The 24,227-nt window shown below is 36.3% G+C and overlaps 1 protein-coding gene and 1 pseudogene across 17 annotated transcripts in view; one reads left to right on the top strand and one right to left on the bottom strand.

The window, feature by feature from the left end:
* The window catches only part of BBS9 (Bardet-Biedl syndrome 9), a 442,463-nt gene that overhangs the window by 314,876 nt on the left and 103,360 nt on the right, over positions 1 to 24,227 (bottom strand). For all 17 annotated transcript variants that reach the window (XM_027102231.1, XM_027102227.1, XM_027102230.1 and 14 more), the window contains 3 exons: positions 21,304 to 21,388; positions 9,918 to 10,101; positions 9,116 to 9,245 (listed from right to left, as the gene is read on the bottom strand). In XM_027102231.1, coding sequence (XP_026958032.1) covers positions 9,116 to 9,245; positions 9,918 to 10,101; positions 21,304 to 21,388 — 399 coding nt within the window. The remainder of the gene's footprint in view (positions 1 to 9,115; positions 9,246 to 9,917; positions 10,102 to 21,303; positions 21,389 to 24,227) is intronic.
* On the top strand, positions 13,867 to 14,653 carry LOC113618245 (40S ribosomal protein S6 pseudogene; annotated as a pseudogene).

The following is a 24,227-nucleotide window of genomic DNA, read 5'->3' on the forward strand; positions in this document are numbered from 1 at the left end:
AGTAGGTCCTTGTTGTTTATCTGTTTTATTGAGGCTGAACATTTTAAATTCTGTACTGTAATAAGATAGGATGCCAAGAGCTGACACATGCTTCTCAGACCTCAAGCACAGAGGTATACAGAGTTAGGTCCTAGACTAACATAATGAGATCTAAGGGTACAGGTGGGATGCAGGAAATGGAATATAGAAAACCACAGTAATGATAACCAACAAGGACCTACTGGATAGCATAAGGAACTTTACTCAATATCTTGTAATGGGCGGGGGGTGGGGGGTGGGGGGATGAATTGGGAGATTGGGATTGACATATATACACTAATATGTATAAAATAGATAACTAATAAGAACCTGTTATATAAAAAAATAAATAAAATAAAATTCAAAAAAATATTTTAACCTATAAAGGAAAAAAATCTTAAAAAAGAATATATATAAAATATATATAATATACATATGTATAACCGATTCACTTTTCCTTACACCTGAAACTAACACAACATTGTAAATCAACTATATTTCAATAAAAATTTTTTAAAAATAGAAAGATACATTAGAAGTATAAGATACATTTATCAATCAGCTAGCTTCCTAACCAATGAAGGTAAGAGGACAAGGAGCAGCCACTGATTTTTAACACCAACAGCCGGTGACTGGAGATACAGGGGGACTTCTGTTAGACTCATCCACCTCTCAAACCCTGAAAACTGAGGGAGATGGACCACCAGGGCAACGGAGAAATTAAACACAATGAGAAGGTGAAAGACTCAGGTGGTCCGAGTTCATTACTCTCTCCCATCACTTCCCACATGATTCTTAAGTAAATTGCTACCATCATTTTAAAAATGAGCACTAATTGCAAAGTAATGAACAAAGGACCTTTGTGTAGAAATTGCAAATAAAGTAAAAGAGATGAGGGAGACTGGAACATAAGCAAAAAGCATTAAATATCCATAGCAAGAACTTTCTATGGAAATAAATGAAGAAATCAGACAAACAGCTACTACTGTATCAATGAAATGAAAGAAACATAATTTTTTCTTTGTTTGAAAAGCACAAACACAAACTGGAGGGATGAAAGCCACATTAGGAGCAATAACGGGGAGAGGGGCAAGATGGCGGAAGAGTAAGACGCGGAGATCACCTTTCTCCCCACAGATACATCAGAAATACATCTACACGTGGAACAGCTCCTACAGAACACCTACTGAACGCTGGCAGAAGACCTCAGACCTCCCAAAAGGCAAGAAACTCCCCAGGTACCTGGGTAGGGCAAAAGAAAAAAGAATAAACAGAGACAAAAGAATAGGAACGGGACCTGCACCAGTGGGAGGGAGCTGTGAAGGAGGAAACGTTTCCACACACTAGAAGCCCCTTCGCAGGCGGAGACTGCAGGTGCCGGAGGGGGAAAGCTTCGAAGACACGGAGGAGAGCACAGCAACAGGGGTGGGGAGGGAAAAGCGGAGAGATTCCCGCACAGACGATCAGGGCCGACCAGCACTCACCAGCCTGAGAGGCTTGTCTGCTCACCCACTGGGGCGGGCGGGGCTAGGAGTTGAGGCTCGGGCTTCGGTCGGAGCGCCGGGAGAGGCCTGGCGTTGGCGGCATGAACACAGCCTAAAGGGCGTTAGTGCACCGCGGCTAGCCGGAAGGGAGTCCGGGGAAAAGTCTGGACCTGCCGAAGAGGCAAGAGGCTTTTTCTTCCCTCTTTGTTTCCTGGTGCGCGAGGAGAGGGGATTAAGAGCGCTGCTTAAAGGAGATGCAGAGACAGGCGCAAGCCACGGCTAACAGCGCGGACCCCAGAGACGGGCATGAGACGCTAAGGCTGCTGCTGCCGCCACCAAGAAGCCTGTGCGCGAGCACAGGTCACTCTCCACACCTCCTTTCCCGGGAGCCTGTGCGGCCCGCTACTGCCAGGGTCCCGTGATCTAGGGACAACTTCCCCGGGAGAACGCACAGCGCGCCTCAGGCTGCTGCAACGTCACGCCGGTCTCTGCCTCCGCAGGCTCGCCCCACATCCACACCCCTCCCTCCCCCCGGCCTGAGTGAGCCAGAGCCTCCGCATCAGCGGCTCTTTTAACCCCGTCCTGTCTGAACGAAGAACAGACGCCCTCCGGTGACCTACACGCAGAGGCAGGGCCAAATCCAAAGCTGTGCACCTGGGAGCTGTGAGAACAAAGAAGAGAAAGGGAAATCTCTTCCAGCAGCCTCAGGTGCAGCGGATTAAAGCTCCACAATCAACTTGATGTACCCTGCATCTGTGGAATACATGAATAGACAACGAATCATCCCAAATTGAGGAGGTGGACTTTGAGAGCAAGATTTATGATTTTTTCCCCTTTTCCTCTTTTTGTGAGTGTGTATGTTTCTGTGTGAGATTTTGTCTGTGTAGCTTTGCTTTCACCATTTGTCCTAGGGTTCTATCCATCTGTTTTTTTTACTTTTTAAAAATTTTTTTTTCTTAATAATTATTTTTTATTTTAATAACTATCTTATTTTATCTTATTTTCTTTTTTCCTCTTTCTTTCTTTCTTTCTACTTTTTCTCCCTCTTATTCTGAGCCATGTGGATGAAAGGCTCTTGGTGCTGCAGCCAGGAGTCAGTGCTGTGCCTCTGTGGGGGGCGAGCCAACTTCAGGACACTGGTCCACAAGAGACCTCCCAGCTCCACGTAATATCAAACGGCGAAAATCTCCCAGAGATCTCCATCTCAACACCAACACCCAGCTTCACTCAACGACCAGCAAGCTACAGTGCTGGACCCCCTATGCCAAACAACGAGCAAGACAGGAACACAACCCCACCCATTAGCAGAGAGGCTGCCTAAAATCATAATAAGTCCACAGACACCCCAAAACACACTACCAGACGTGGACCTGCCCACCAGAAAGACAAGATCCAGCCTCATCCACCAGAACACAGGCACTAGTCCCCTCCACCAGGAAGCCTACACAACCCACTGAACCAGCTTTAGCCACTGGGGACAGACGCCAAAAACAATGGGAACTACGAACCTGCAGTCTGCAAAAAGGAGACCCCAAACACAGTTAGATAAGCAAAATGAGAAGACAGAAAAACACACAGCAGATGAAGGAGCAAGATAAAAACCCACCAGACCTAACAAATGAAGAGGAAATAGGCAGTCTACCTGAAAAAGAATTCAGAATAATGACAGTAAAGATGATCCAAAATCTTGGAAATAGAATAGAGAAAATGCAAGCAACATTTAACAAGGACCTAGAAGAACTAAAGATGAAACCAATGGTGAACAACACAATAAATGAAATTAAAAATACTCTAGAAGGGATCAATAGCAGAATAACTGAGGCAGAAGAACGGATAAGTGACCTGGAAGATAAAATAGTGGAAATAACTACTGCAGAGCAGAATAAAGAAAAAAGAATGAAAAGAACCGAGGACAGTCTCAGAGACCTCTGGGACAACATCAAACACACCAACATTCGAATTATAGGGGTTCCAGAAGAAGAAGAGAAAAAGAAAGGGACTGAGAAAATATATGAAGAGATTATAGTTGAAAACTTCCCTAATATGGGAAAGGAAATAGTTAATCAAGTCCAGGAAACACAGAGAGTCCGATACAGGGTAAATCCAAGGAGCAATAACAAGAAAAAATAAAATAAAATAAAAACAAACATAAGAGCATGGTAGAAAGACATGGATAAAAATCACACAAATCAAAATAGAAAAAAATTGACAATTAATGAGGTGATGCTAGATTTGAAAGACAATGTAAGCTTAATATATTTATAATAATGATATTGATTAAGAAAACTGAACTGGTAGTCCAGAACCAATATTCAAAGTCTTATGGAAGAAAATTTTTCTGAAATGAACAAAAACTTGAATCTATCAAATCTCACATTGTTCTAGAACAAACTGATACATACAAAATTAATCAACTGATGATAATGCTAGTAAATTTACAGTCTTTTAAGGATTTAAAAAAAATTAGTCAGATATGAGCATCCAGGAAGAAAAAGCAATTCATTCAATAAGAAGTTTTAAGAAAAGTTCAGCCAGCCTCAGACTTTACCACAGTAACTGTCAACACCAAATGGAGGTTCCAAAATTCTGGGGGAAGCTAAGATAACCTTCAAGTATAAAAGCAATAAACTCTCAAGATTGTAAGAAGACTTATAAGGCTTTCCTCAAATCTACCGGATGATTGAATTCAACTAACCAAGAAGTAAATCAAGATAATTCAGAAACGGTAAAAGAATTGGCAGTGAGCTTTGAGAGGACAGAATAAAGGACTAAAAATAGTGATTACTAAAATGTATGTAAATGTTTTAAACTTTGACAAAATAAATAATAGTAAGATACCAACAATGTCAGAACTTGGTGAGAAGAAGAAGAAAGCATAAGTTGCTGTTTTCCTTATCTTTTATAACAGGAGTCAATGGACACTGCCAAAAGTTGAAATACCACTTTAAAAAATTGAAAATATCAACCTTTTACTTTTTTTCTATACTTAGAGGGGTCTTTTAGAAACTGAAATACATTGTTGTGAATAAATATCTATGTAAAATTCATTTATTCCTTCCATTTTATCTATTTCTTTTTTCTCTTAGAACATAAAATAAACATATATAAAAAACATATGATTCTGCTTTGTAAATTTTATTCTGTGCCTAACTGGCATATCTGTAGACAAAAATATCAGGCTTGATGTTTAACAGGTGCTAACAAATGTCAATTCTGGATGGTAAGATTGAGGTAACTTTAAATAATGCTTGAGTTTTATCTTTTTTTTTTTTTCCAGCCATGCCATGTGGTTTACAGGATCTTAGTTCCCCCAACCAGGGATTGAACCCAGGCCCACAGCAGTACGATAAAAAATTTATCATTGTACAATATTTTTCTGTCATGTATTTTTATCAGCTATAAATTATTATTGTAAACTATTCTAATGCTTTTTTCAAGAATGTTTCTAAAATTTGCATTCACTTTTTATCTAGGCAATATGATCATACAGTGATTTTAATGTATTTTTCTATATCTGTTAAAGATTGTGAATCTTTTTATATCATGAATTATAATTTTTAACTTATTAATTATGCTTCATCCCTCAGTAGGCTGATTTAATGTTCCCCAGAATGGTATAGGGTGTTATATTGTATGGTAAAATAAAGAAAAGAGATATGTATGTGTATGTAACATCTAATACATGGAAGAATTCCAAGTGCAAAGAAACCACAGTTCACATACAAGAAATGGAAACCAAAGAAAACAGTATAAAATGTAGAGAATATCAAAGAAGCTGAAAATTGACAAAATACATAGAATGTAACAATTTTAAATGGGTCTCCAAAATGGGTTGAAAAATCCAATCAAATTCTTTTTATAAGAAATACACCCAAAATAAAGTTACAGGTTAAAAAAGCATAGACAATAGCATACCAATAATTAATAACAAAGTGAACTCAAAGCAAACAAAACAAAACAAAGAAGCAAGAAAACATTAAATGAAAGCACAAGAAAAGGTCACTTTATACTGGCAACATTTTTTAAACTAACCAAAAAAATAAATAACTATCATAAACATAAGTTGAATAATTAGAACTAGAATATATAAATCAAAAATACTTAGATATTCAACAAAAAATTGACAGAAAAATATAGTAATGAAAGACAAACATTCCACTGCTGATTAACAGATTAACAGAGGAAAATATCAATAACAATGCACAAGCTCTGAAAATCATAATTTATGCTCTACCCTACTTCCAAGAATATTTACAAATATTATGGGGAGTATTAAGCCACAAAGGAAACCCTTAAAAATATAACATAGCAGCAAGTGTATATATAGGCCAACATTCTCTTTCTACAAAGCACAAAAGAAAAAAAAGACAAATTAACAGCAAACGTTAAACTAAAAGAAAGAAAAAGTCACTTTGAAATTTAAGAACTCTCCTAATAAATATGTCTTCAAAGAAACAATATCCTTCCATCTATGAGTCTCAATTTTTTCATATTTAAAAAAAACTTTAAAGGCTCTTATGAGGTCTTTCTAGCCACCCCTCACCCTGACACACACAAACCACAATGATTTTCATGTATCTACCGAGCATATACCATATGTTCAGCTTTCTGACTGATTATTCAATGTGATATGCAAAAGTAGAACAGGTACTTATATTAAAACAGTGTATGATCAAATTGGGGAGTTAGAAAAAGCAAAGAACAGTCACCAACATACTATAAATATTATAGAAATTCAAAGAAGGAGATCAGGGTAGAGAGGGAAGGCTTATTTATGTGACTTGTTAGGACTCGAAGATGGAAGAAATCTGAAAATCCAGAGAAGAAATGGGGAGAACATTCTGGTCAAGAATACTATATAAATGAAGACTAAAGAATAAAATATTAATATTTAATAAAATATTAAATACTGACAGTTATAAAAAGTTACTATAGTGAATATAGCCTAGGAAGAAAAACACCGTAGTCCTAGACCAAATGGTTTATACTAAAAAATGAGCTGTAACGAGATTTTAAAGTACAATGGCTGTGGCTGCCAGCTAAAGTTTGGAAAGGCTCCCATCACTTTGAATGTCCATTCAAACAGACTTCTACTTTTAGGTGTATTTCATATCTCTAGAGAGAATAACGTTACCGATAAACAATGATCTTTATTTGCCGTTTGGGAAACTAACTATAGCAGAGGTAAGATACTCCGCCAGGCTTCCATAGCTACTTTGTGCAATGAGAGGAAAACAGTAATAGCTAAGAATTTAAAGAACATTATCACATTCGGGATCTTCTGATTCTGTAAACTGTATATTTATTTCACATTCCTATAGTCTAACACACAAAAATTAAAATAATTAGACTAAAAACATTCTAATCAAGAATGCCATTTACCCTGAAAAGAAAGAAGGAAACCCAGACAGATTTAAAACTGGTTTATAATAAACAAGGTAGAGAGGACTAGGACTGCCAACTGGGAGGGAGTGGGAGGAAATAAAGCATCGTAGTTTCTGAAGAAAAGGCTGCTATTAAGTATAATTGCACCAACTTGATCCAAATCCAATATTTCTTATTCATTGAAAAGAAACATATTAAAATAGCAGCAATTTCCTTTACAAATAAACACATGCAGCCAAGGAAGCTTCTACCAAAAAAGTTTAACCCTAAAGGTAATAAAAAGCAGGAGTGACATTATTTCAGTGCTCTAACTTCAAATATTAACTTCTAAATACAAATATGCTATAGTTAAGTCAGTAATAAATTTGTTTGATTCTACTAAAAGTTACAATGAAATTCCTTCAAACACTCTAATCCTATATTTTTACGTTAAAGTGCATAAAAATAAGAAAAATCTTCCAATGAATAATTAGAAATTATTGCTATATGTTAACCGTGGAAATCATTAATGGTAATATTTGCACTTATTTATAATTATGATCTTTATGAGAAATAGGAAGTTTCACTTACAAGTACCTATATTTAGGTGTGTCAGGCTAATTTTGAATATAAGCATCTTGCTGCACACTATATAGAAATTTGACTTTTTATTCAAGGTACTTTCAGTTACTATTTGTCCCTTGACTTGTAAGTTGCATCTGGACCAGAAACTATAAATTAACCATAAGTATCTTCTGGCAAGCCATATCTCTGAGCTTCTCTATGAGTATGGTGACTCTTAAAATAGACATATCCCTTGTAAATAATATATCTGTAATATAAGTATTTCAACTAAATGATCTCAATAAGTTCTTTCTGTCTATCACTCTCCCATGCCCCACATACATACAAAAACCACAATGACTTTTTAGTATTTAAAGATACTGGCTCCTGAGGGGCATGAAGACTCTAAGCCATGATGGGCTGCATACCCACCAGTGTGAATCTGTCTTCTTGCACCTAAGCTGTCACTTGGGGGGCCAAAGAGAACAGCTCTTGGATGGATATATGGACCGCTGCAAGAATTACTCTCCCAAAAGAGAATTACTTGATGTTGCCCTGCTGGCAAGATATTTTTCCTGTTCTAAATCCTTATAAGTAAATCTGATATAAAATGTCTGGTGAGTCTGAGTGTTTGGTTGAACTTAAAAGACCATCTGGTGGACTTTACAAAAGCTAACTCAAAATTTAAAATTTTTCTTCAGATACAAAGTAACTTTAATTTGTGTTAAGTGCCCAGCAACTATAATTATAGTATTGTAATTATAGTATTTTCTCATAAATATGAAAAGCAATTTCTTTTTAAAATATTCATTGTTTTCATTTTTCCAACATCTAAGCTTCAGATTAACCATTAATGCAAATATGAATGCCTTTCATTGAGCCTCAACAATAATATTCCACATTCAACCTCTTAAATTGGGGGGATTAGCCACATTGATCAGATGCTATAGGCATCACTGAAGAATTCTACATACGGTTTTTAAATGTTCAATAAAATGATCTAAATAAGCAGAATTGAATAGATCTGGGGATACATGAAGCTTTATAGAAAGTTGTTTTTCTATACATTTATTGAGATTTTCAATTCCTAAACATAATCTGAGATGCTAAAGAGTTTGTCAAGATCTTGCCTCATATACTGACAAACTAGAAAAATTACACAGTTAGATATCTATTTCTCTCATTTTTGATAAATTTTGTAAAGTTAATGTTAACACACGAATTTTGTCTTTCATTTAAATGCAAAAAGGCTCTATTTAAAATCTAAACTGTCCTGAACACATAATCATTAGCAATTCTGCACCGTTTGACATAATAAGTTCTGAAACAAATTTTGAAGTGTAACATTCTCACAGTCAACAATAAGTGATATCTAAATGGGATCCATTAAGTGCTTGAAGAAATCCTTTTCTATTTTAAAGAAAATAATCTATCAGGTAAACTATTTTCTTGAAATCTTGAATTTATAAAGAATATCTTGTTAGAGATTCTAGATAAAAATGATTAAAGGTGCTAATTAAGGGGTTTTTATATCCTTCTTTACCAATAAAATTTATATTTTAAATTATCTCCATTGCAGACATTCAATGTCACTTGTCATTTTTTAATAAAATCATTTGCCATAAAACTTCTAGTGAATTCCTTAAGATACTCTTTTAAAAAAACTGTTAAATTAAACCACTTACTGTAAACAGCCCACTCTTACTGCTACAGGAATGTGGGGAAGTTGAGTGGCCCACTTCAATGTCACATCCTGATAAATATGCAACATGTTATTATGGTTTCCAATCAAAGTATTTATTGTTCCTTCAGAAACTATGGGTTGAAGACAGAAAAAGAGGATAATAAGAAAACAATCATTTCCAACAGTATATTATATCCCTTTTAGAGGACTTATGATACAAATTAATTCTAATGTCTTGACTTAATGCATAAAGATTTTAAGTAATAAAACATTATTTTTCAACTACAAGCTACCAATATCAAAAAGAAAAAAAATCATTTTATAAGTATATAAAAACTACATATATAACTATAAAAACTGTAACCAGATAGTGGCCAACATTTTTGTATTTTATCCAGAAAGCATGAACTTGATTAATATTTAACACATTTAAGCTAATATTTACTAGACATTCACTACAGACAAATAATTCTATTAGGCATTACTATGCTCCATTCTGCTTGTAAAAGAGTCTGATGTTCTCTTAGAAGCATCTTGAACAGCCACATCTTGGAAAGCATTAATGCATACCTGAGGCCAATTCTACAAGTCATTTTGTATGAAGTAAAATAACTGACAAAACCAAATGTGTGCTTTATATCACACTTCTATTCAAACTTTAAAAGTTAAAATTTCCATTACATGTGCTGTATAAAACTATTTTCCTAAATGTTTAAAATATATGTGAGTGATTTGGGCTTTTTTTGGTGTAAAAAATATAGTCATGACATATGGAAGAGATACAAGAAAATCTTTCTACACACCTGAGCAATATGGGAGAAAACAACTTGGGCTACAATCAAGTTTCTTCATAAATCGAATTTGTCCATTATCCTTAAGGCAAAAAAAGTTTCTCTCACCAAGAACAAAAACAGAAGATGCTGACTGATTGAAAGAAACAATACATATATCAAGGGCTTGCTCTCCAATATTTAGAGTCCAATCCACCTGCAAAGGAAAAATTATGATCAATTTAGTTGCTAAAAACAGAACATTTTAGTCACTGTCATATCAATACAATTAAGAAATGCTTTACAACAACGCAGGCATAAAGATTGGCTAACCTTGGGCTTCCTTGATGGCGCAGTGGTTAAGAATCTGCCTGACAATGCAGAGGACACAGGTTCAACTCCTGGTCCAGGAAGATCCCACACGCCATGAAGCAACTAAGCCCGTGCACCACAACTACTGAGCCTGCGCTCTAGAGCCCATGAGCCACGACTACTGAACCCGTGTACCACAAATACTGAAGCCCACGTGCCTAGAGCCTGTGCTCCTCAACAAAACAAGCCACCACAATGAGAAGCCTGCGCATTTCAACGAAGAGTAGCCCCCACTCACCACAACTACAAAAAGCCCGCATGCAGCAACAAAGACACAACAGAGCCAAAAATAAATAAACAAAATAAATAAATTTTTTTAAAAATTTAAAAAAAAAAGATTGGCTAACCTTCATTCACTTTTTTTTTCCTATGACCTTATTTCTGATATTTTGTAGACTCTAATAGTTTTTGCCCCATCTTTTACCAAATGATATTAGCTATTCAGTGGTTCAAAAACACTCAGATAAGTTTAATCAAGGAGGTGAAGATCTGTGCATCAAAAACTATAAAACATTGGTGAAAGAAATTGAAGAGCACAGATAAATGGAAAGATATTCCATGTTCATGGATTAGAAGAATTAATATTATTAAAATGTCCCTACTACCCAAGGTGATCTACAGATTCAAATCCCTATCAAAATTCCAATGACATTTTTCACAGAAATAGAAAAAAAATGTAAATTCATATGAACCCACAAGACTCCAAATAGCCAAAGCAATCTTGAGCAAAAAGAACAAAGCTGGAAGCATCATACTACCTGATTTCAAAATATACTACAAAACTACAGCATGGAACTGGCATAAAAAACAAACATCTAGACCAGTGGAACAGAATAGGGAGCCAAGAAATAAAACTCTGCATTTACAGTCAACTCATCTTTGACAAAGGTACCAAGAACACACAATGCAAGATGGTACAGTCTCTTCAAAAAATGGTGTTGGGAAAACTTGATATCCACATGCAGAGAAATGAAAATGAACCCCTATCTCATACCATACACAAAAATCAATTCAAAATGGCTTAAAGACTCAAACATAAGAACTGAAACTGCAAAATTATTGGAAGAAAACATAGGGAAAAGCTCAATGATTTTTTTGGATATGACCTCAAAAGCACAGGCAACAGTATTAAAATAGACAAAAGGGATTTCATCAAACTAAAAAGCTTCTGCAGGGAAAAAAAAAAAAAAGGTCATTATGGGATGATATGAAATCATGTGTGTGAAACTTTTGAAAATTGTAAAGCATTATAGAATTTAAAGTCTTTTATTCAATAAAAAAAATATTTTTAAAGCTCTGCACAGCAAAGGAAACAATCAATTGTGTGAAGAGTCAATCTATGAAATGGAAAAAAATATATCCATATAGCCAGTAAGGAGTTAATATACAAAAATATATAAGAAACTCAGACAGCTCAATAGCAAGAAAACAAATATCTGATTTTAAAATGGGCAAAAGACCTAAATAGACATTTCTCAAAATAAGACATACAAATGGCCAACAGGTATATTAAAAAATGCTCACCACCACTAATCATCAGGGAAATGCAATGTGAGATGGAATGCACAAAATTATGTGGATAAAGAGGAAGTAAGATTGCCCTCAAAGTTAGGCTTTGAGGCAAGAATCAACAAATAAAAGTTCAAAGAAGAGATATGAAAAGTCACATTAAAGATAGGTAGATATATAGATAGATAGATAGATAGATAGATAGATAGATAGATAGATAGACAGACAGATAGATAGATGGACTTCCCTGGTGGTGCAGTGGTTAAGAATCCGCCTGCCAATGCATGGGACACAGTTTTGATCCATGGTCCGGGAAGATCCCACATGCTGCAGAGCAACTAAGCCCACACACCACAACTACTGAGCCTGTGTGCTGCAACTACTGAAGCCCGCGTGCTCTAGGGCCCACGTGCCGCAACTACTGAGCCCTCATGCTGCAACTACTGAAGCCTGCGCACCTAGAGCCCATGCTGCACAGCAAGAGAAGCCACTGAAATGAGAAGCCTGCGCACCACAACAAAGAGTAGCCCCCCACTTGCCACAACTAGAGAAAGCCCACATGCAGCAACGAAGACCCAAAGCAGCCAAAAAATAAAATTTTTTTATATATATATATATATAAATTTCATGCCATCCAGAAATGATTTAGGTATTAATCTGTCTACTTTAGGATTAAAATATCTGAAGAAGGTATGAAATCCAAATGGGGCTAGCCAGAGAGGCAAATATAATCAGTGTGTATATAAGAACAATCTGGAATAGGGAGACAGCATAGTGAATATAGGTAGATGCATCAGATTATCTTCATCTAAATTCAGATTCAACACCAAGAAATCATTCAATTGCCACTTAGTTCAAGTGTAGTTTACCTATATGAAAAGATTCTACTGGACACAAGACATGAACATCAGTCCTAAGGCAGTTAATATTTCTCATTACAATATAATAGGCTAGCATTCTAGCATTACTTTTCAGTGCTTGTAACTCAGGCTGATGTGTCCCTGACTCTGAGAGATGACGATTCATTCAGAGTGGATAGGCAAAGTTTCTGAGGCCACAGGCCAAGATCCTGCCACTAAATACTTTCAGTTCACTAGGTACTGAGTGACACTCTTTGTAACCTGTCCTTAGGGAAATATACCACATTCTAAATTAGTGAGTCTCAAAATGCACAGAAGTTTACTAAGAACAATCATTTAAAATTTCTTCCATCTCCAGCCGTCATAGAGTAATAGGAAAAAAATCTACCATCCATCTGAAACAAACACAACACAGACAAAATGTATGAAACAACCATTTGCAAGGCACTGGATATCAGAAAACAAAGGACAGCAATCCGCTTAAAAACAGAAAATAAATGAGGTGAATGGTAAAATTGCTCCTGCCATGAGAGAGTTTTCAGGCCATGGCACAGGGAGAAACAACCCAGGCAAAGCCCAACAGACTCCCTGAGTTGAGGAGATGTATGATAAGAGTTCAGAAAAACCAAGGCAGCTAGAGTGCATAAGACAGCATGACAAAGAAAGGGAGCAGCACAGGGACAGAACTCTGAGATCTGTAAAGAATCCTCTCAAGTATTCAGCTGAGTACTTATCAGCACATTCATGTAGAAAACTACTCAAAGCCAGGGAAAGAACCACTCAAAAGGATTAGCGGTAACAGTGCCCAGCATTCACAAAGGGCCTGGAATACTGCCAGTGCCCGCCAGCCAGACTGGAACACCTCATAATTCAAAGGGAGGTGGATAGAGCACTCAAAGGGTATTACCTCAGGAGTAGGGAATAAGTAGCCCCAGAATGAGCACTGCTCTGGTCCCACCTAACAAGACTTAAAAGCAAGAGCCAAAAAGATCAAACTGTTTCCAACTAACTTAACTGTCTCCCAGGCCTAAGCGCAAGAAGATTTATAGAAACACAAAAATATCTAGCACCCAACAAAGTAAAATTGACTATATCCTGGCATCTAATAAAAAATTACCAAGCATGTAAAGAAAAAGGAAAATGTGATCCATGATGTGGAGATAAATAAATAAACTGAAATTCACTCAAAATTGATACAGACTCTTTTTTGTGGTGCCTCAGAGGCGGTCGGCCACTTCAGAATGAAGCTGAACATCTCTTTCCCAGCCACTGGCTGCCAGAAACTCATTGAAGTGGACGATGAACGAAAACTTCATACCTTTTATGAGACGCGTATGGCCACAGAAGTTGCTGCTGACGCTCCGGGAGAAGAATGGAAGGGTTACATGGTCCGAATCAGTGGTGGAAACGACAAACAGGGTTTCCCCGTGAAACAGGGTGTTTTGACCCATGGCCAAGTCCACCTGCTACTGAGTAAGGGGCATTCTTGTTACAGACCAAGGAGGACTGGAGAAAGAAAGGGCAAATCTGCATGGGGTTGCATTGTAGATGCCAATCTGAGAGTTCTCAATTTGGTCATCGATAAAAAAGGGGAGAAGGATATTCCTGGACTCACTGATACTACTGTGCCTCATCGCCTGGGGCTCCAAAGAGCTAGCAGAATCCGCAAACTTTTCAATCTCTCTAAAGAAGATGATGTCCACCAATATGTTGTGAGAAAGCACCTAAACAAAGAAGGTAAGAAACCTAGGACCAAAGCACCCAAGATTCAGCATCTTGTTACTCCACGTGTTCTGCAAGACAAACATCGGTATATTGCTCTGAAGAAACAGTGTACTATGAAAAATAAGGAAGAGGCTGCAGAATATGCTAAACTTTGGGCCAGGAGGATGAAGGAGGCCAAAGAAAAACACCAGGAACAGATTGCCAAGAGTTGGAGGCTGTCCTCTCTGAAAGCTTCTACTTCTAAGTCTGAGTCCAGTCAAAAATGAGATGTTCTAAGAGTAACAAATAAATAAGATCAGACATAAAAAAAAAAAGATATAGATGTTAGAATTAGAAAACAAGGACATTAAAACAATTATTATAACTATATTCTTTATCTTTAAAAAGTTAAGTAGATACATGGAAGATATTTTTTAAATCACCCGAAGTGAACTTGTAGAGATAGAAGCTCTACCAGATGGGAATTAATACCAGATTAGACACTGTAGAAAGAATATTAGTGACCTTGAAAACATAGCAGTAGAAATTATCCAAAATGAAATAGAAAAAAAGAATTTTTGAAAAGAAAAAGAAAATCTGTGACCTGTAGGGTAACTTCAAGTACCCTAAATGTATGTGTAATTGAGAGGACAGGAGAAAAGATGGAGAACAGAAAAATATATATGAAGAATTAATAGCTAAAAATTTTCTAAATTTCATATAAATTCACTGATATACGAAGTTCAACAAATCTTAAGCATCAAAAAAGGAATGAAAGAAAGGAAAACTACACAAAACACATCATAATCTAATTGCTCAAAACAAGTGATAAGAGAAAATCTGAAAAACATCCAGAGAAAAAAGATGTTATATACAAAGGGACAAAGATAAGATGAAAGATTTCTCATGGGAACAATGCAAGCTAGGAGACAGAGGAGACCTCTGCTCTTGGAGAAGGAAATCAAGATGGCAGAGTCACAGGATCTAGAACTCACCTCCGGCATCAAACACAGCAAAAATACATCCATATGTGGAACAATTCTCACCAAAAATTAACTGGAAACTGGCAGAAAGACTCCTGTACAACCAAGGCTGGAAGAGAGATCCACACATAATCAGGTAGAAAGGGAAGAGAAGCGATCAGGTCAGGACCTGTGTGAGGGACGGGGCTCAGAGGAAAAGTGAGACTTCACAGGCAGAGATCCTCCCTGGGAAGTGAGCAATTTGAACTACATGTTGGGCACCCTAGCTCTGGGGTCCTGCACAGAGAAGACAAACCCCCTTGGCTGGTTGGAGGGCAGGTGGGACTAATAGGAAGGCTGGGGGAATCCCAGATCCAGCTCGGAAGCAGTGCACACATGCTTGTTCACTCCCAAAACAGGGCGGAATGTGCAGATCGGAACTTCATGGGTGGCTGACTGGTTTCCTGCAACCGCCTCGTGAGTGCCCCAGCCTGAGCAGACTGAATGCTCCAGCCCTGCTTACTTCACATTGCAGCTCCACACTGTAGTGAAGGCTGCCATGACTGAGGAAAGAGCTCAGCAGTGAAACACAGAGGCAGCTAAGACCAAAAGCACTGTCTAACCAGGGAGGGGGCAGCACAGGCAGCACATCAGAAGAAGCCTAACCTCTGTCTATGGCTGGACCACCACAGCCTACACCCATTCAAATACCAAGAGCCTGCACAGGCACTCCTACTCCAGCACTGCTCCCCTCTGCGACAACAGTGCCAGTGCTGAAAATGGGGAGGGCTCACACTTAAAGGGAACAGAGCCAGAAAGACTCCACCCTCAGGGCTTCTGCTCCAGCAACTTGGGACCTTACCCCACCTTTGATAGGGTAGTGATGGCCACTGAAGAGAGGGGAATCCTTGGCTCATACCTGGCTCTGTCCTTAGCCCTTCCTTCTCCAGCCCACTTCCTACCAAGGTGATAGCTGCCAGCACACCCTGAGGAAAGATGTGATTTATGTTCACATCAAATCCAGCTCTCCCATCAAAACCACTGGGCACATACAAACTATACAAGGATGCTCCCACATAAGGACACTGAATTAGATAACTGTTTCACCTAATTTCATAGAAAGAGAGAAAGTTAAGCAAAATGAGAAGACAGAGGAATTGGTCTCAATAGAAAGAGCAAGAGAAAACACCTAAAAAAACAGAAAAATGGGGCTTCCCTGGTGGTGCAGTGGTTGAGAGTCTGCCTGCCGATGCAGGGGACACGGGTTCGCGCCCCGGTCTGGGAAGATCCCACGTGCCGTGGAGCGGCTAGGCCCGTGAGCCATGACCGCTGAGCCTGCGCGTCCGGACCCTGTGCTCCACAACGGGAGAGGCCACAACAGTGAGAGGCCCGTGTACCACAAAAAAAATTAAAAATAAACAATTCACCAGATAAAGAATTCAAAGCATTAGTAATAAGACTACTAATTGAATTAGAGAAAAGAATAGATGAACAAAGTGAGAATTTTAACAAGAAACTGCAAAAATAAAAACAAATTTAAAAAATGAGAACAGTTTAAGAGATAACATCAAATGTACCAACATTTGCAGGAGCCCCAGAAGGAGAAGAGAGAGAGAGAAAGGGGTTGAAAATGTATTGGATGAAATTACGGCTGAAAACTTCCCAAACCTAAAGAAGGAAATGGATATACAGATACAGGAAACACAGAGGGTCCCAAAGAAGATGAATCCAAGCAGATCCACAGCAAGACATATCATAATTAAACTGGCAAAAATTAAAGATAAAGGCAGAGTTCTAGGGGCAGCAAGAGAAAACCAAAGAGTTATACACAAGGGAACCTCCATAAGACTACTAGCTGATTTTTCTGCAGAAACTTTGCAGGCCAGAAGGAAGTGGCATGATATACTCCAAGTGCTGAAAGGGGGAAAACCTGCAACCTAGGATACTCCACCAAGCAAGATTATCAGTTATAATTGAAAGAGAGATAAAGAGCTTCTCAGACAAGCAAAAATTAAAAGCATTCATCAATCAATACTAAATCTACCCTAAAAGAAATGCTAGAATATCTTCTCTAAGTGGGAAAGAAGTAAAAATCTACAGGAAAGGGAAAATCCCACTAAGAAAGACAAATATTTAGTAAGGACTGAGGATCAACCACTTAAATAAACTACTATGAAGATTAAAAGACAAAAAAATTATAAAAGCAACTATAACTATAATAAACAGTTAAGGGATAAACATGAAGGCGTAAAATATAACATCAAAAACACAAAATATGGGGGGAGGGGAATAAAAAATGTAGATCTTTAGAATGTGTTTGAACTTAAATGACCACCAGTTTAAAACAAGTAGATACAGTTGTAGGTCAACATATATGAAACCCATGGTAACCACAAATCAAAAACCTACAACAGATACACAAAAATTAGAGAGAAAGGAACACAAGCATACCACTAAAGAAAATCATCAAACCATGGAGAAGAAACAAAAAGAAGAAGAAATTAATAGACAAGAGCTACAAAAACAACTGGAAAACAAGTAATAAAATGGCAGTAAGTACATACTTATCAATATTTTTTTAAATATCAGTGGACTAAATGCTCCAATCAAAAGACATAGGGTGTAAATCAACTATACCTCAATAAAAAATATTTTTTAAGACATAGGGTGTCTGATTGGATTAAAAAACAAGACCCATCTGTATGCTGCTTACAAGAGACTCACTTCAGAGCCAAAGACACACACAGACTAAAAGTGAGGAGATGGAGAAAGATATTTCATTCATGCAAACAGAAACGACAAGACAGCAAGGATAGCAACATTCATATCAGACAAAATGGACTTTAAAACAAAGCCTATAACAAAAGACAAAGAAGTGCATTATATCATTATAATATCATAATAATATAATACATGATGTTATATAATAATATCACTATATCATTATAAAAGGATCAATACAAGAAGAGGATATTACAATCATTAACATATATGCACCCAGTACAGGAGCACCTAAATATATAAAGCAAATAGTAACAGACATAAAGGGGAAAATTGACAAGAATACAATAATAGTAGAAGACTTTAAAACCCCACTTACATCAGTGGACAGATCATCAAGACAGAAAATCAGTAACACAACAGTGGTCTTAAATGACACAATAAACCAGTTGGACTTAATAAATACCTACAGGGCATTCCATCCAAAACCAGCAGAATACACATTCTTTTCAAGTGTACATGGAACAGTCTCCAGAACACATCACATGCTGGGCCACAAAACAAGTATCAGCAAATTTAAGAGGATAGAAATTATACCAAGCATTTTTTCCAAACACAATAGTATGAAACTAGAAATCAATTACAGAAAGAAAAATGGGAAAAGCACAAACGTGCAAGTTAAACAACATACTACTAAAAAACCAATTGGTCAATGAGGAAATCAAAGAGGAAATCAGAAAATACCTCAAAACAAATGAAAATGGAAACACAACTTTCCAAAATCTATGCAATGCAGCAAAAGCCATTCTGAGAGGGAAGTTTATAGACACAGGCCCACCTCAAGAAACAAGATAAATCTCAAATACACAACCTAACCTACCATCTAAAGCAATTAGAAAAAGAAGAACAAACAAAGCCCAGAGTCAGCATAAGGAAGGAAACAATAAAGATCAGAGAGGAAATAAATAAAATAGAGACAAAAAATATAAGAGAGAAGATCAATGAAAGCAAGAGCTACTTTTTTGAAAAGATAAACAAAATTGATAAACCTTTAGCCAGGCTCACCAAGAAGAAAAGAGAGGACCCAAATAAACAAAATAAGAAATGAAAGAGGAGAAATAACAACCAATACCACAAGATACAAAAAATCATAAGAGAATACTACAGCTATATGTCAACAAATTGGACAACCTAGAAGAAATGGACAAATTTCTAGAAACATACAACCTGACAAGATTGAATCAGGAAGAAATAGACAATCTGCATAAATGGATCGCTAGCAGTGAAATTGAATTTGCAATTTAAAAAAAACTTCCAGCAAACAAAAGTCCAAGACCAGACAGGTTCACAGGGGAATTCTACCAAAAATATAAAGAAGAATTTTACCTATCTTTCTCAAACTTTTCCAAGAAATTAAAGAGGACAGTAAACTCCCAAATCCATACTATGAGGCCACCTTTACCTTGATACCAAAACCAGACAAAAACACTACACAAAAGGAAAATTACAGGTTAATACTTTTAATGAATATAGATGCAAAAATCCTCAATGAAATATTAGCAAACTGAATCCTACAACATATAAATAGAATCATACACCATGATCAAGTTGGATTTATTCCAGGGATGCAAGGATGGTTCAATATTTGCAAATCAATCAATGTGATACACCACATTAACAAAAGGAAAGATAAAAATCACATGATCCTCTCAATAGACACAGAAAAGGCATTTGACAAAATTCCACATCTACTCATGATAAAAACTCTCATCAAAGATGGTATAGAGAGAGCATATCTCAACATAATAAAGGCCATTTATGACAAACCCATAGCTAACATCATACTCAATGATGAAAACCCAAAAGCATTTCTGCTAAAATCAGGAACGAAACAAGGATGCCCACTCTCACACTTGTTTAACATAGTATTGGAAGCCCTAGCCACAGCAATCCAACAAGAAAAAGAGATAAAACGTATCCAAATTGAAAGGGAAGAAGTAAAACTATCACTCTTTGCAGATGACATGGTATTTTATATATAGAAAACCCTAAAGTCTCCACTAAAAAACTATTGGAACTAATAAATGAATTCAGAAAGTTGCAGAATACAAGATCAATACAGACAGTCTGTTGTTTTCCCATAAATAATGAACTATCAGAAAGAGAAAGCAAGAAAACAATCTTGTTTAAAATTGCATAAAGAAGAATAAAATACCTAGGAATAAACTTAACCAAGGAGGTTAAAGACCTGTGCTCTAAAAACTATAAAACATCGATGAAGGAATTTGAAAATGATACAAAGAAATAGAAAGATATCCTATGTTCTTGGATTAGAAGAATTAATATTGTTAAAATGTCCATACTACCCAAAGCAATCTACAGATTTAATGTAATCCCTATTAAAATGCCCATGATATATTTCACAGAACTAGAACAAATAATCCTAAAATTTATATGGAACTACAAAAGACTCTGAATTGCCAAAGAAATCCTGAGAAAAAGAACAAAGCTGGAAGTAAGTCCCTGAGTTCAGACTACACTACAAAGCTGTTGTAATCAAAACAGCGTGGTACTGGCACAAAAACAGACACATAGATCAATGGAACAGAATAGAGAGCCCAGAAATAAACCCACACACCTATGGTCAATTAATCTATGACAAAAGAGACAAGAATATACCATGGAGAAAAGACAGTCTCTTCAGTAAGTGGTGCTGGGAAAACTGAGCAGCTACATGTGAAAGAATGAGATTCGAACATTTTGCCACACCTTATAGAAAAATATACTCAGAGTGGATTAAAGACCAGAAACAATAAAATTCAAACAATTTTCTTCAAACTACTTTTTCAAGTTATCAAATGTCCACGTTTGTCTTTGAGCTAACTTTATCTTTGTAGACTGTGAACATTTTTTCATCTTTTACTTATATATTTCATCACATGCCTATTAGTAGCAACTTTTTTGCCTATTAAAGGAATTTTTAATTTTTCTATTTTTATTTTGTTAGTTTATAATCACTTCAGTTAAAAGTGACCACATCTGGATATCTATCATTCTAGTGGTACAACTCTATAATCTGCTATATTATGACCATGACTAGGCATGTATCTCCATTGTTCAATAATAGGCAACTAAATTCTTTGATCATTGACATAACTTTAACACAGAAAAGAGAAATAGCTAAAATATATGTTTTTTAAATTTTTATTCCCAGGAATTCTTATTCTAAATGAACATCTATAATTAGATATAACATTACTAAAATTTTCATATATTTTTAAAAGGCCTTACAACTAGTCTTTTTCCAGAACCAAGTTTTTGCTGTTCAGTCTCTTGTCTTTTATCTGCATCCGTTGCAAAAGCAAGTACTTGGTATCTGTTTAAAAGATATGGAATAATTGTAAGTGACTTTATAGTTAAAAAGTGTAAATTATTTTAAACTTTAAAAACACATAATCTCGGTATAGCTAAAATTTTTAAATGCACATTATCTACAAACCTTACGAATAACCTTCCCCTTGATTTTAAAAATTGTAAAATTTAGTAATGAATTCATACTGAATGATACTGTGGCTTAAGACTATGTAAACCTGCAATGGTAAAGAAATTATAACCATATGTCCCAAAATTCAATGTTGGAAAAATAGCTCTGCCACATATCAAAGCATTTCCATTAGAAGTTTATGTGACAAAAACAATACTCAAGAAAGATCCAGCACCAAAACACAAAATAGAAAAAAATACAAATAATACAAAGCAACCAGACGACTTGTTGCAAACCCCCAAAAAAAGTAGTAGTAGAAATAGTAGAAATTATTAATAGATAATTTATGGACCCCAGAACACCTGAGTTTAATTCCCAGCTAAAGCATTAACTAGTTGAGAAAATTTTTTTTAATTAATCACTCTGTCTTATCTATAAAATGGAATAATAATCTCAAAGTGAAGCATTGTTAAAAGAATTAAAAAATAATTTAGTGCCTAGTACAGTATCTGGTATACACTACGTGCCCAATTATTGATTAACAGACTGACAAACACATAGACAGATACAGATTTATATATACATAGAGATAAATCACATAGTAATTTATCTGGTATGTAATAAGTTCTCAATAATGGACATTATAACTTTCTATAAGTATTTTAAAGCTTTTATTTCAATAGTAACATTTAACACAACATTGTAAATCAATTATACTTCAATAAAATAAATTTTTTAAAAGTTAAAAATTAAAAAATAGTAACATTTAGCTCAAATCATTCTTAAAAACAATTTATAAATATCATTCAATTTAGAAATGATTCAGACAATAAAGTTTAAATTCCCTTACTCACATTAATTTATGGTGTATTGTTAGAGTAATAATCCTACTCAAAATGAAGAAATTTTAGGCTCATAGATTCCTTTCCCTCTTTTTTTTTTTTTTTTTTGAAGTTTCTTACTTTTATTGTTGGTGCATATCTAGTTACATAGAGGAGATAGGGAAGGCTCTCCAAAAGGTAACACTTAGCAGAGAAAAGGTATTAGAAGGTTAACAAAAACATCTCAACAAATAATTAAGCCTTTCCCTCTTATTGAATCAAAACTTCTTACATTGCTCTTTGATAGCTAAGAGGAAAATTAGTAGGTAGATATATTCAGACATCTCATATTGTCTAAAGAAAGATGTCTGATAGTGTAAACATCAGGGACCTGAATAAATAAAGGCAATGCAGAATATCTAAACAAGTACCGAAATTTACACTGGTATTCAAATGTCATATACGAACTCTTTTTTTTTTTTTGCAGTACGCGGGCCTCTCACTGTTGTGGCCTCTCCCGTTGTGGAGCACAGGCTCTGGATGCGCAGGCTCAGCGGCCATGGCTCATGGGCCTAGCCGCTCGGCGGCATGTGGGATCCTCCCGGACCGGGGCACGAACCCGTGTCCCCTGCATCGGCAGGCGGACTCTCAACCACTGCGCCACCAGGGAAGCCCATATACCAACTCTTAAAGCCTTCTATTTCAATCAGCAATACTTAATTTGTAAAAAGTCTCCAATTTTCAGTGAATGCAGAATGACTATGAATTAAGATCAATTTTGCAATGCATTCATGAAAATTACAGTTAATAAGAAAGCTTAATGTATATAAAGTTCATTCATTCAATAAACATATAGTAGGGATCTCATATAAGCATTAACAAGGGGGAAAACTACTACATGACCTATATCCACCAGGACCTTCCAAAGTAGTTGTGAAGATTCATATACAAACAAGTAAGTGTAACTCAGAGTGCCCTGTGCTAATAGAAGGTATGCATATAAGTACCACGGGAATATGATCGCAGGAACAGGTAATTGGGGTGGAGGAAATATATATGTTCTTGGTATCAGTTCAGGAGGAGAAAGCTAGGTTTTGAAAAATGAGTGAAAACTCATCATGCTGTTAAAGAGGTAAAAGGCATTATGGCAAAGCAAACAGCACATGCAAAGGCATGCAGCAGTAAAAGAGGCATGAAAGGCCATGGCAGGAGTTTAGGAGAGATGCATGGCGGAGAGGAATGAGTCATGGGAAATGAGACAAAAAAGGGTAGGAGGCTGAAGATCTCGGCCTTGTAAAATCATGCTAAAAAATCCCATAGGTAGCTGCAGCAAATATCTCAACACCATCTGAGACTGACCTTCAAAATCCCTAACTCTCCAAAAAATTAGACCTCATAGTTCAACCTCCAAATAAGATTGCTTTACTCTCTCTGGTTCATGGTAACAGAAATTAGTATGCACTAGTGACTGGAACATCAGTCCAGAGCTGGTCCTGCAAATGGATCTAACCTTGGGCAATTAATTACATAGACCATTCATTTCCTGCAGACACCAACCTACCAGAGGATGATATGGATATTAATGAGATTGTTGCTATATCCAAAGATTTTGAGCTGTTTGAAGCTTCTTATATAACTAAAAAGAGTTATTATTTCATGTGAGGCGTAAGTGAACCCCTAAAGTGGCCTTATTAACATCAAAACAGCAGGCACAGACACAGCCAAAATTGACTCCTGATTTCTAAATCCAGACCAATTCTCTTCCCAGAAGACAACTCAGAAGAGTATTTTATTACTAAACGTAACTGACAGTAAATTTAGATGATGACAAACTTACAACAGCATGTATTTTATGATTCTTCCTTAAATTCTCTTAACTGTGACCAATAATGTACATGGAAATCTGTTTC

The sequence above is a fragment of the Aethalodelphis obliquidens genome, unplaced genomic scaffold, assembly GCF_003676395.1.
Source record: "Aethalodelphis obliquidens isolate GAN/ISIS:26980383/991018 unplaced genomic scaffold, ASM367639v1 scaffold5, whole genome shotgun sequence".
In the NCBI taxonomy this organism is placed as follows: Eukaryota; Metazoa; Chordata; class Mammalia; order Artiodactyla; family Delphinidae; genus Aethalodelphis; species Aethalodelphis obliquidens.